General features: G+C 42.0%; 1 protein-coding gene across 1 annotated transcript in view; it reads right to left on the bottom strand.

The window, feature by feature from the left end:
- TMEM132B (transmembrane protein 132B) overlaps positions 1 to 14,055 on the bottom strand; it is a 695,177-nt gene that overhangs the window by 379,932 nt on the left and 301,190 nt on the right. Inside the window, exon 3 of the mRNA XM_040416233.1 lies at positions 12,514 to 12,660. Within this exon, the coding sequence (XP_040272167.1) occupies positions 12,514 to 12,660 (147 nt within the window). The remainder of the gene's footprint in view (positions 1 to 12,513; positions 12,661 to 14,055) is intronic.

Raw genomic sequence — 14,055 nt, 5'->3', positions numbered from 1 at the left:
TCTGTGCCACAGTAATCTAGGCATGGTCTGTGACTTGTGCAGAAGCCACTGTACAAGGATGGAGTAGACAAGCTGTGATAATACCCTATTGTGAATGTTGGATCCTGCGTTATCTATATCTAGGTGATATCTGTCATTCTATTCCTGCCTTTGATAATAGGATGACTGCTAAAAGTAATCTGTACAGACCAAGAAGTGGTGCCTTTTATTAGGCTTTGTGGTAAGTATGAAAACGACATGATTTTAGGATTTTTAACTATATATAGTGACAAGGAAAATTAAAGAGGTATTCTGATTACATTAAGTAAGTTACATTAAAATAGGGGATACCAATTAGATCCCCACCGATCCCGAGAACAGGGGTCCCATTTCCCCTTCAGCCGCCTGAAATTAACAGAGCAAACATTCGGGCATGCTTGCAGCCATAAACTTATATATGTATATATATTTTTATAAATAATTAGTTTCTCTTTCTATATCCTATTTATTAGTTTTATTTACTGTATTGGTACTGTGCTACATTTTTGTGGCACTGTCTGGTGTAAGGTTGGCTATACGGCTTGGCCTACTCTTCCATTCACATATGCCATTGGTCCAGCCAAGCATGCAAGTGGTTCCTGTTCCGCGATCCACTGGGGCCCACAGGAGTCTTCGTGGGGCTCGGTCTGCGGGGGACCCCACTGGAGTAGCTGGACAGGTCACACATGTGCCTGGGGAGTCTTCGGTTCTGACTCCTTTGCGGGAAGACGCAGTAAAGCGTCCGCATGGTCGCCGGAGGGGAAGACCGCCAGGGTCTCGGAGGCAGATTGACCGGACTGATGGCGGCACACAGCGGCCGGTCCTGTCTCCAGGATCACCTGTGGGTTCCGTTCTGGAGTCCGTGCCGAAGCGATCGTGTATTCATGCTGGGCCGCTCGAGCATCCACGTGCACGCTCGAGAGGATACGCGGCCGAACGTACGCGCGTCTTTTTCGCTACACCGGCTGCTGAGGGGGAAAATACCTGTACGTAAATTCTAGTAGATTTGAGGGCAGGCATGGGTTAAGTGACTAAGGACCAGCCTAGGCCGCACAATTGTCAGGGATTAGGATCATTATATGACCTATAGGAATAGACACATGGCACTTTGTGATTGGCTAGCAGGTACTTAAAAGGTGATCTCCCTGGCTGGTCAGTGCCCACTGTTCTTTTGACAACCCCGGTGTATGTTGCGGTTCATATTCTCCCAGACTTACCTGTGCAAGACCTCTGCCTTCCTCGATTTATCTCTGGAGACTGCCTCTGGATACCTCATCTTTGCTGAACAGTTTGTCTCATGTATGACCTTGGATTGGACCCTGGAAATCCTGACGTCTCATCCCTAGGTACCACGTTACACGGACTAATAAGAAATTTGGCCTGGTCACTGGCTGTCCCCTTGGTGTTTCCCTGCACAGGTTATTATTCAGGATGGTTACCTGTATATGCTTACTGGTTTGGACTGTACTGCCGTTTATTTAATAAATCCACTATTGTTTAACCTCTGTCTGGTTGCAGAACCCCGCACCATTACAAGGGGTGTATGGTCTTATCTCCACAAGAACAAAAGCATTATGTATGTAGAAATCCAACTGCCCTATCCTTCTCTACATTGACAATGGACAAGAGGCCCCCCATAAACATTAAATGGATGGTTTGCCCAACATTACTCTAATGTGTGTGGCCAGCTTAAGGGCCCCTTTACATGGGCCGACCAAGCAGGCAATTATCAGAAACAAACACTGTACAATTATATTACAATTTACATAGTTATATACAAAAAAGAAGAAAAGAAATGAATCACACATCCAGCTGCTATGCTTTTATCTCATCCCTGTTACTTTTGCAGAAAACAGCGCTAAATAGCGCATGTGTACCGCCTCCTGTGCTACATGCTAAATAAAGCATTAGTGTACATTTTGATCAAAAGGCATAAGCCCACTCACCACGCCAAGGTTGCCTCTATTCCTACTCTAAAATTGACACGGCACTGCACGGCGACCACCGACGCTGTGGCGCCAATCCGACAGGCAGCGGATTGCTGCCTGACTATGCCATACCTAGCACTGGGCCCCCCCAACCCGCCATAAAAACAGCACAGTGGCCACCGTGCAGCACCACACCATGTGGCGGGTTGGGGCACCCCAATGCTAGGTATGGCATAGTCAGGCAGCAGGGGTGCTGTTTGGCTACTGGGTCCCGACGCCTGCCGGATTGGTGCCACAGTGTCGGTGGTCGACGTGCAGTGCTGCGCCAATTTTAGAGTAGGACCCACTCATAGAGGCAACCTTGGCGTGGTGAGTAGGCTTATGCCTTTTGATCAAAATGTACACTAATACCTCATTTAGCATGTAGCATAGAAGACGGTACACATGTGCTATTTAGCGCTGTTTTCTGCTAAAGTAGCAGAGACCCTATGACGAATCTCAATACAGGAAAATATTAACGCTAGTGTGAAAGTAGCCTTACTGTATTTTTGGCTAAACCCACTGTCAACCTACTCTGTATAGAGAGCTTCTGACTCTCACTAAACCGTTTCATTACAATGCCCGATCCTTTTGTTCTCTCTGGAGATAAGCGGTGTCTGGCAGCAGCTTTCTCCTTTCTCCCCATTGAAAGCACAAACTTTGCTTGGCCAAGTAGACCATGTAGGAAAGTTAGAAGAAATAGCAATCAATGAGTGTTTGGTTGACAGATATTAAAGGTGTATGGGTGCCTTTGTATTTGTATATTGCAACTGTATGGCAATATATTTTTGAGCACATTATTTTGTGAATGGTGTTTTGTCTGGGCACTGTATGACACTTGTTTGGCACTGGTTTTGATTGCTACTTACTGCTACATCTAAGATTTCTAATAATTAATTCAAACATGTGGATGGGTATGCAAGTTTAATACCAGCAATTGCCATCACTAATTGCCTTTGGTTTCTACAGGGAAGCAACTCTAGCTGGATACATGCTGTCTAAAAAAATCAAATGTTCAGAAACTGATGTGTACCTTGGCATATTCATCTTGTCAATAATGTATGTTTAAGAATCTTTGCCTACGTGTTACCATACTAACATCTGTTCCGCATAAGACTATTAGTTTTTATTTTGTTTCCTGGGGGTTGCATTTCAGCCGACTCTAAAACCAACAATTGTAAAAGGGATGTCGGAGAACACTGACAGAGTAAAAGATTGCCTACATCATTACAAATATGTGTTAGAAACCCTGCATAAAACAGATTGTTATGAGTAAGATTGTGGATTTAACTACATTCCGCAGCATATTTCTTGCCAAAAGGTAAAAACATTTCTATTGCTAACATCCTAAGTACTTGGTGAACAGACCTAACACAATGGAAGGGAGCTGACTACCCCTCTTCAAAAAATGCACCGCATGCAATTCTTCCATAACAGGCATTTACTGTCCAAATGAAGTCTACATAATATCATTTGAGCACACAATTTTCAGGTCAGTGTTTTGGAAAGGGGTGATGCATTGGAGCATATATTTCACAAGTTTCAACTCGCCAAAAGCATTGTGAATCTCATGTATGCAAAGAAGTGCAAAATGAAAATGGGGGCGTCAGGCCACAGTAATTATGTCACTGCTTTCTAACCTGCACTAGAAATGTGAACATAGTACAAAAACCTGAACAATTGCTTTTCTAGAGACAATCTATAAAGATCAGAAGTATGGGCATAATGGACCTGACAATATAATCTACATGCACTGAAGTAAAAAATATATTTTCATTTTACATCATTTGAGCACATTATACATTTTTGTGAATCATATATGGTGTTTTATTTGGGCACTGTATGACACTTTTTTGGCACTGGTTTTGATTGCTATTTAGATTTTGTGCTGGATCTTCAATCAAGATGGCAGTGCCAGGATCTTCGCGAGTTAAGTATGATTTTATTTTTTTATTTGACACTTTAATATTAACCCCTTCAGGACCGGGCTCATTTTCACCTTAAGGACCAGGCCATTTTTTGGAAATCTGACCAGTGTCACTTTAAGTGCTAATAACTTTAAAACGCTTTGACTTATCCAGGCCATTCTGAGATTGTTTTTTCGTCACATATTGTACTTCATGACACTGGTAAAATTAAGTCAAAAAAAATTTTTTTTTTGCACAAAAAAATACCTAATTTACCAAAAATTTGGAAAAATTTGCAAATTTCAAAGTTTCAGTTTCTCTACTTCTGTAATACATAGTAATACCCCAAAAAATTGTGATGAATTTACATTCCCCATATGTCTACTTCATGCTTGAATTGTTTTGGGAATGATATTTTATTTTTTGGGGATGTTATAAGGCTTAGAAGTTTAGAAGCAAATCTTGAAATTTTTCCGAAATTTACAAAAACTCAATTTTTAGGGACCAGTTCAGGTCTGAAGTCACTTTGCGAGGCTTACATAATAGAAACCACCCAAAAATGACCCCATCTAAGAAACTACACCCCTCAAGGTATTCAAAACTGATTTTGCATACATTGTTAACCCTTTAGGTGTTGCACAAAAGTTATTGGCAAATGGGGAGGAAATTTGAGAATTTCATTTTTTTTGTCTAATTTTTCATTTTAACCCATTTTTTCCACTAACAAAGCAAGGGTTAACAGCCAAACAAGACTGTATCTTTATTGCCCTGACTCTGCCGTTTACAGAAACACCCAATATGTGGCCGTAAACTACTGTACGGCCACACAGCGGGGCGTAGAGTGAAAGGTGCGCCGTTTGGTTTTTGGAAGGCTGATTTTTATGGACTGGTTTATTTACACCACGTCCCATTTGAAGCCCCCTGATGCACCCCTAGAGTAGAAACTCCCTAAAAGTGACCCCATCTAAGAAACTACACCCCTCAAGGTATTCAAAACTGATTTTACATACGTCATTAACCCTTTAGGTGTTGCACAAGAGTTATTGGCAAATGGAGATGAAATTTGAGAATTTCATTTTTTTGCCTAATTTTCAATTTTAACCCATTTTTTCCACTAACAAAGCAAGGGTTAACAGCCAAACAAGACTGTATCTTTATTGCCCTGACTCTGATGTTCACAGAAACACCCCATATGTGGCCGTAAACTACTGTATGGCCACACAGCGGGGCGTAGAGTGAAAGGTGCGCCGTTTGGTTTCTGGAGGGCTAATTTTGCTGGACTGTTTTTTTTACACCATGTCCCATTTGAAGCCCCCCTGATGCACCCCTAGAGTAGAAACTCCATAAAAGTGACCCCATCTAAGAAACTACACCCCTCAAGGTATTCAAAACTGATTTTACAAACTTTGTTAACCCTTTAGGTGTTGCACAAGATTTAATGGAAAATAGAGACACAATTTCAAAATTTCACATTTTTGGCAGATTTTCCATTTTAATATTTTTTTTCCAGTTACAAAGCAAGGGTTAACAGCCAAACAAAACTCATTATTTATGGCCCTGATTCTGTAGTTTACAGAAGCACCCCATATGTGGTCGCAAACCGCTGTACGGGCACACGGCAGGGCGCAGAAGGAAAGGAATGCCATACGGTTTTTGGAAGGCAGGTTTTGCTGGACTGTTTTTTTTGACACCATGTCCCATTTGAAGCCCCCCTGATGCACCCCTAGAGTAGAAACTTCATAAAAGGGACGCCATCTAAGAAACTACACCCCTCAAGGTATTCAAAACTGATTTTACAAACGTTGTTAACCCTTTAGGTGTTCCACAAGAATAAATGGAAAATAGAGATTAAATTTCAAAATTTCACTTTTTCGGCAGATTTTCCATTTTAATATTTTTTTTCCAGTAACAAAGCAAGGGTTAACAGCCAAACAAAACTCTTTATTTATGGCCCTGATTCTGTAGTTTACAGAAACACCCCATATGTGGTCGTAAACTGCTGTATGGCCACACGGCAGGGCGCAGAAGGAAAGGAATGCCATACGGTTTCTGGAAGGCAGATTTTGCTGGATTGTTTTTAGACACCATGTCCCATTTAAAGCCCCCTGATGCACCCCTAGGTTAGAAACTCCAAAAAAGTGGCCCCATTTTGGAAACTACGGGATAAGGTGGCAGTTTTGTTGGTACTATTTTAGGGTACATATGATTTTTGGTTGCTCTATATTACACTTTTTTGTGAGGCAAAGTAACAAAAAATAACTCTTGTGGAACACTTAAAGGGTTAACAAAGTTTGTAAAATCAGTTTTGAATACCTTGAGGGGTGTAGTTTCCAAAATGGGGTCATTTTTTGGAGTTTATACTCTAGGGGTGCATCGGGGGGGCTTCAAATGGGACATGGTGTCAAAAAACCAGTCCAGCAAAAACTGCCTTCCAAAAACCATATGGCGCTCCTTTCCTTCTGCGCCCTGCCGTGTGGCCATACAGCAGTTTACGACCACATATGGGGTATTTCTATAAACTAAAGAATCAGGGCAATAAATATTGAGTTTTGTTTGGCTGTTAACCCTTGCTTTGTTATGGGAAAAAATGAATTAAAATGGAAAATTTGCCAAAAAATAGCTGTTTTGGCACTGTTTTTATTTTTTATTATTTACAACGTTCATCTGACAGGTTAGATCATGTGCTATTTTTATAGAGCAGGTTTTTACGGACGTGATGATACCTAATATGTATACTTTTTTATTTATTCAGGTTTTACACAATAGTATCATTTTTGACACAAAAAAAAAACATGTTTTAGTGTCTCCATAGTCTGAGAGCCATAGTTTTTTCAGTTTTTTGGCGATTGTCTCAGGTTGGGTATCATTTTTGAGAGATGAGATGATTGGCACTATTTTGGGGTGCACATGACTTTTTGATCGCTTGCTATTACACTTTTTGTGATGTAAGGTAACAAAAAAATAGCTTTTTTGACACCGTTTTTATTTAATTTTTTTTACAGTGTTCACCTGAGGGGTTAGGTCATGTGGTATTTTTATAGATCAGGTTCTTACGGACATGGCAATACCTAATATGTCTACCTTTTTATAATTTTTCAGGGTTTTACACAATAATATTTTTGAAACAAAAAAAAAAATCATGTTTTAGTATCTCCATAGTCTGAGACCCATAGTTTTTTTATTTTTTGGGCCATTGTCTTATGTAAGGGCTCATTTTTTGCGGGATGAGGTGACGGTTTGATTGGTACTTTTTTGGCGTACATGTGACTTTTTTGATCACTTTTATTACCTTTTTTGGGAAGTAAGGTGGGCAAAATTTCAATTTCTTATAGTTTTTATTTTTTTATTTTTATGGCGTTCACCGTGCGGGGAAAGTAACATGACCGTTTTATAGATCAGGTCGTTACGGACGCGGCGATACCTAATATGTGTAGTGTATTTTTTATTTTATTTTTTATTCAGTGATAAATGTGTTTTTTTGAAACTTTACTTTTTTCACTTTTTTTAACTTTTTTTTTGACCCAGACCCACTTGGTTCTTGAAGATCCAGTGGGTCTGATGTCTGTATAATACAGTACAGTACAATACATATTGCACTGTACTGTATTTTACTTACACTGAACAGATCTATGCTTTTAGCATAGATCTGTTCAGCACCATGGACAGCAGGATGCCTGAGAGGCGTCCTGTTGCCATGGGAACCTTCCCCGTCTGCTCAGTACTGGTCAGAACTGCGCAGAAGGGGAAGGGTAAGCACAGGGCTGAGGGGGGCTCTCTGGGGGCTCTCTCCCTCTCCCATCGGGGGGCTGCAAAGGCACAGCAGCCCCCCGATGGGAGAGGGAGGGAGCTCCCTGCGCTGTTAACCTTTTCCATACAGCGGTCCGTACGGACCGCTGTATGGAAAGGGTTAAACGGCTGACATCGCATCGCAGATGTCAGCCGTTTATACCAGGGTGCCAGCAATGTGCTGGCACCCTGGTATCCCCACTAGACACCAACGATCATTGAAGGGGAGGCGGGCGGGGGATCGCGATCCCGTCTGCCGCACCGCCCGCCTCCCGCAGCTTACCGCACCTCCCCACCGCCTGCGACACCCCCCCTGCACCACCCGCCCACATAACATCATTCAGGGGTGCAGGGGGGGTGAAACATCTTTATTTTGGGCATACTAAAGTTTCTGATCCCCGCGGTCAGGGACCGCGGGGATCAGAAAGCGCAGAAAGCGCTACAAACCGCAGGTCTGAATTGACCTGCGGTTTGCAGCGATCGCCGACATGGGGGGGTCACAGGACCCCCCTCGGCATTGACCTAAGGTGCCCGGCTGTGTGTGACAGCCGGGATCTCAGCGCTGTCACCATGTCTGCAGACATGGTGACAGTTTATGCCATGACGTATATACTCATCATGGCGCGCTAAGTAGCAGTGCTCCATGACGAGTATACTCGTCATAGGTCGGGAATATTTTCACACTTTCTCCTTCTCTGATCGCTTCCCTGACAGGAATTGGGGCGATCAGAGAAGGAGAAGCACATAGTCCCTCCCTAACCCCCCCTTACCTGCCCCGATGCGCTGCGATTGGTCCCTCTGCAGTAATGGACCAATCACAGCGATCGCGGGCGGGTCAGAGCTCCAATACAGCTCCTGCCGGCTTCTCTGGTTGCCTAGCAGTGGTTGCCCAGCACGCCGGCTTCACTGGAGCTTCAGCGCTTCGCTCCCTGCGCTGACAGTGAAACCCGATAACGTACATGCACGTGGGGATGCGGTGAGGCACCACATTCCCCCACGTACATGTACGTGATGTTGCGTGAAGGGGTTAATGTCAGATGCTGCGATCAGCAATGAACGTGGCATCTGAGGGATACAATGACAGGGAGTGGCACAATTGCCGCTTCCTGACATTGCGACCACAACTTACAAAGTAATGTGGTTCATGACGACGCAATTCATCACAAAGCAAATTTTTTGTAAGATTCAGCGAAGCATCCGAATCAAATTTTCCAATACTTTCTCATTTCTAATTATGGGTATTATGGATCTCACGTATCTGACAACATCGAAAACCATCAGATTCCAATTGCTTACAGCTTCATCTTCAAGTAGTTATCTGTAAAGGGGGTAACCTAGGAGAGTTAACTAAGAGGAATATATCCCAAGGAAGAAGTTATGTCTCTATTTCTCTTTGCATTGGAGCTTATTACACCTCATCTCCCCACAAAGCTGATTTAAAAAACATAAAAATAGCACAAGCAAAAAACTAGGGCCCTGATTTATCAAGGCCAGTTTGTGCTACCCAGCCCAGCCTTAATAGGGCCTGTGCTACCAGAGAAGGCATGTCATTTATGACGAGGTGCAGGCTTCATCAAAAATGACCTTGCTCCAGCTCTCCCTGTGCTGGAATCAAACTACAGAACCCCAAAGCTGCCATAGATTTTAATCATTATTTATGCTAGAACTGGTGTAAATAATGATGAATTGGCCTAGGCCGATGCCCCCGCCCTTGCAACACCATGACTCTGCGTAGAGGGTTGCTTAGGATTTGACATCTAGTGGTGCCTGTGAGAATCCGTATCCCTATGTATTGGAAGTCCAAATCTCCACCAACAGTCGACCAGTGGATCTAAACCGTTGACCATATCTTCCAACCAGAGAAATTAGCCAGATGGGAATTTAGAAGTCATGCCCTCTTCAGATCTGTCTGAACCCTGGGAAAGTTTTCACAAAATCTGCACATGACTACTCGGCTAATAGCACTGTCCACACTAGTACTTAAGATGGATTTAAATGAAGTGAAGAAGACCGCGCATTTACATGCAGCAATCTCCTTCACTGTATGAGGACGAGGGATCACTGTTGCGATCCCTCGTCCTCATACAGAATCATGGTTTCTGAGTAGCAGATCGCTGTTTAGATGTCAGATCTACTGCCTAGAAGCCATGATCGGTGGTGCCGGCATGAACGACAAGATCAACCAATGAACTAGCGTTTCGCTCAGTCATCCGGTAATCGGCAGCACATTTACATGGCCCAATTGACGGGACCGACAGTTCGCAGAAACAGCCTTTGCCGATAATTTGCCCAAATCTCGAGCCATGTAAATGCACCTTTACACCCATTTTCTCACCCCACACGTTGCTGTGCAATTGAAATTTGATCTGTATCCATTCTTTAGTAACACTATTCTCATTATTGTTACTATGATTGCCTTACTATGATTATTATTATTATTATTTTGACAGGCTACCCTACTTCCACCCTCCAATCATACTACTTTGTCGCATTTCCCTATAATATAGCCGATATGTGCTGATCTGTATTTAAACGTTTAGTACAGCTGCTTCAGTTGATATACAGTTCTATGACCACTCAAGATTACAGACTCACTTACAGTGTGGACCTTGAGTGTCCACACAAAACTTTTCTGTACACATTTATGATACTCAAAATATGTATTCTGCTGTGTATACCCTGGTGAGATCTCTGAAACCAGTGTATGGTCTCAATGTAAGTTCAGTGTAATTTTTTTTTCATTTTCCTTAAAAAATAATTAAATAAAAAGAATTCTGAAAATGTTCAAGAGATATATAATGTGCCATATACCATTTGGTGGTTTAAACAATAAAAAGGGAAGGGCTTCCCCCTGTTAGGGTTCAGCCACACGGTCAGGTTTTCTAATGCAGTTTTGGAAACCAATATCAGAAGTAGATCATAAAAGAGGAAGTATAATGGACAGATATGACCTCTTTTTTTTTAATTCACAACTGGTTTTGGCTTCCAAAACTGCATACAGATACCTGATTATGTGGCATTACCCCTAAGCTGCAGATGCCACCAGAAATTTCAATGACATGACTGTCTAGGATAACCTATAAACCACAAATGAGCTCTGTTATGACATACACTAGTAATGTTCTACATAATGAACATTATGATGACTTCTGCAACCGATATTAGACACTTGGTATGAAATTCCCAGGGAAAATGTAGACCGTAGACTTTAACAGTATTCTTTCTCTGACAGAAGCAGTAATTTTAATGGGGAGGTTAACCATTACTGCAACACTGCCAAGTCCTGCATCTGAGTGCTTATGTGATTTCAAAGCAATCACTTAATGGCATAAAGAGTGTTATATAAGGTTCAACATCAAAATTCTACAGCAGAGCAGCTAACATCTAGACATTGGTCATTAAGAAAAGATGGCAAAGAACTAGACCTAGGGAACCACAATCTCAGGACAGAAGAACATCTTAAAGGGAACCTGTCATCAACTTTATGCTGACCTCACTGAGTGCAGCATAAATTAGTGACAGAAATGCTGATTTCAGCGGTGTGTCACTCATGAGCTAAAAACCAGAATCATAATCATTGCTGCCCAGGCCTTGAAAAGAGTAAAATCAACCTGAGAAGAGTCATGGTTATTCAGAATCTCCTGCTCTCCCCACCCATCTGCTGATTATTGGCAGTTCTCTCCTAGAGAGAAAGAGAGAAAACTTGGTAGAAGACTGTCAGTCATCAGCAGGGAGAGCAGGAATTCCTGAATAACCATGACTCTTCTCAGGTGGCCGGGACTGTTTTCCAGGCCCAGTCTGCAATGATTGTGATGTTGGTTCTCGGCAACCACTTACTTTTAACTTATAAATGACAGACCGCTGAAATCAACTCACCTGTCTCTACTTTATTCTGCCGTTTGTATGGGCAGCATAAAGTTGATGACAGGTTCCCTTTAAAAGATTGATATACGGTTATCACCTACTTCTAACATATTTTAGAGTAACCTTGAGATAACCAATTCATTCATTGGTAGCTGTATCAAGTGGAGCTTAAATTCTCATTAACATTTCTACAAACTTTGCATAAATCAATACAGATGAATATAAAAGGCTTTGTAATATAGCTTATCAGAAAAATAGGCCTCTTTTTCTGTCTAGCAACTCACTCCTCCCCATTCCACTCTCTATAGACTACTGGTTGCAACTATATTTGGATTCTTCAATGAGTTGGTGGTCCATCTTGCTATCTCAAGAGAAGCAGAGAATTCAGAATTAAGAGTCTGATAGGTGGAGAAAAAAAAGCATTTTCGTCTGATAAGATATATTACAAAGTTTCTTATATTCTTTAGTATTATTGATTGATGTGAAGATTGTTGAAAGGTGTAACCATTTAAAGTCTAGCCCATCTCAGCTACACAAATGCACACAAAATTATTTATAGCATGTCAAATAATATATCATTGACCAGTGGTAATGGGAGAAAATATTGCCCTGTAACTGGGATTGTAAGAACTACAGAAGGCTTTCAAGAACTAGTGCAGCTAAACAGAACAAAGGAGGAAATGTCTTAAGGTACATGTGCCTGATTTCTGGCTAAAGTTGTGTCAACAAATGGTGTACTGCAGTATGCCGTAAGCTCCTAAGCTCCCTGCAGTGGTTGTTACAGGCAGTTGGCAGGTTATCTTTAAAATCTAGGTATATTTCTGTATTGCATTCTTATGATAGATGCAAGGATATTGATACACTATCTAGTGCCACTGAACACCTGAAAAAAGTTCCAAAACTGAAATGTGCTAAATAGCCATCTAAACATAATCAGGTTAGGAGTAAGACCTTCCTTTGAAGTAACATACCTGCTCTGGGTATAGGGACTTTGCCGTAAGCAGTCTAGAGTGACAGTTGTATGTTTTTCTCCATTCTCCATCAGTCTTTGAACTCTCCACTGTTCGGAGTCATCCACTCTCACAGCAATCACTCTGGCACCAAGTGCAGCTCTGACCCTGCAGAAGGGAGAATGTAGGGGAAATGATTTAGCAGCGCATCTCCAATGACAGCTAGCAATGCATCAAAGACCTAACAATGCACAAAGACCTCAGCGGGGCGACACCTTCTCTGGATCATTGTTAAAGACTGATTCATAACTCAAAATGTGATTACTAACCATGCAAAAGAAGACTGCTGAAAGAGTAGAACATATCTCTAGCTGTCGGAATGAATATGCACAGCAGAAATGAATTAACAAAGAGGCAATCAACAGTCTTATTGTTTTAGTAATGGGATCCTATTTATTTGGATTTCGAATCATACTGTATTTGGAAAGTTAGACTTTGAATCATGAGATACTTTGGATGGTTAGAGAAGCTCCTCTGTTACTGCCTCTTTAAATACTGCAAATCACTGAAGAGTCAATGTAATTACATATAGGCAGGGATGGACTGGGAACTACTGTAAGTGCCCCTGGAAAAAACACAAGTAGGCAGAGTCAGCAACCCGTTGGTCACAGGTGACGATAGGGAGGTTCATCCCTGTCCTGCCTGCCCCCCCCCCCCCCCCATGCACGGGGAGAAGCAGCAGCGGCGGTGTGGGGACCAGGAGCGGCACAGGGAGCCAGGAAAGTATATTCAGTGTGGGTGGCATATGGGGGAGGGGGCTTTTTATACTCTCAGATAACCCCTTTAAGTGAAGGTTCCACAGCCTTGAGAAAAGACAAGGATGATAGAGTGATGTAAATAAAAAAGGAATGAACTATGTCTAAAACAAAGGGGCACTTTTCTTTATATTTACCTGGGGATAAAATCTAAAATAGTGGGTCAGACATTACAGTAGGTTACTGTTTGTCAAGTCTGAGCCAAGTCATCTGTCAACCATGAACACACTGGGTCTACAGACAGTTCCATTCAGAGTCACTGTAAGATTTATAGACAATAGTGCATTCACGTCTTTTAACAAGATCATGATTTTTTCTTTAAAAAGTACACAGCAAACCCACCACACCACCCCTGTGATAAACCGTCCTAATGCTCTACATGATGAACTATAACTGGGAATTCCTACAGCCTGATGCAAAACCTGGAACAGGACCCCCAACTTTATATGTAATTGACAGTATTGTCTTAACTGGCAGTAGAATAGTTGTGCCACCTCAGAACAGGAATAACACACTCAGTCAGATCACAGTACATGGAAGATAAACACTATGCAATCACAGGAAAAGATTAGTGATGGCACAGTAAATGAAGAGTGCCTATACTGGTGTGATAGAAGTGGGGTAAGGCCAAAGAACAAGGATAATAAACACAGCATTACAATAGCAGGATAATGCACACAGTGATGTCACAGTATCAAGGCTATGTAGACATACAGGACAGTGGGTTCATATTTAATGCTGTGATGTC

This window comes from Bufo bufo, chromosome 2 (genome assembly GCF_905171765.1).
Source record: "Bufo bufo chromosome 2, aBufBuf1.1, whole genome shotgun sequence".
NCBI lineage: Eukaryota > Metazoa > Chordata > Amphibia > Anura > Bufonidae > Bufo > Bufo bufo.
Note: the sequence above shows the minus strand (reverse complement) of the source record. Positions and strands in the feature narration are given on the sequence as shown.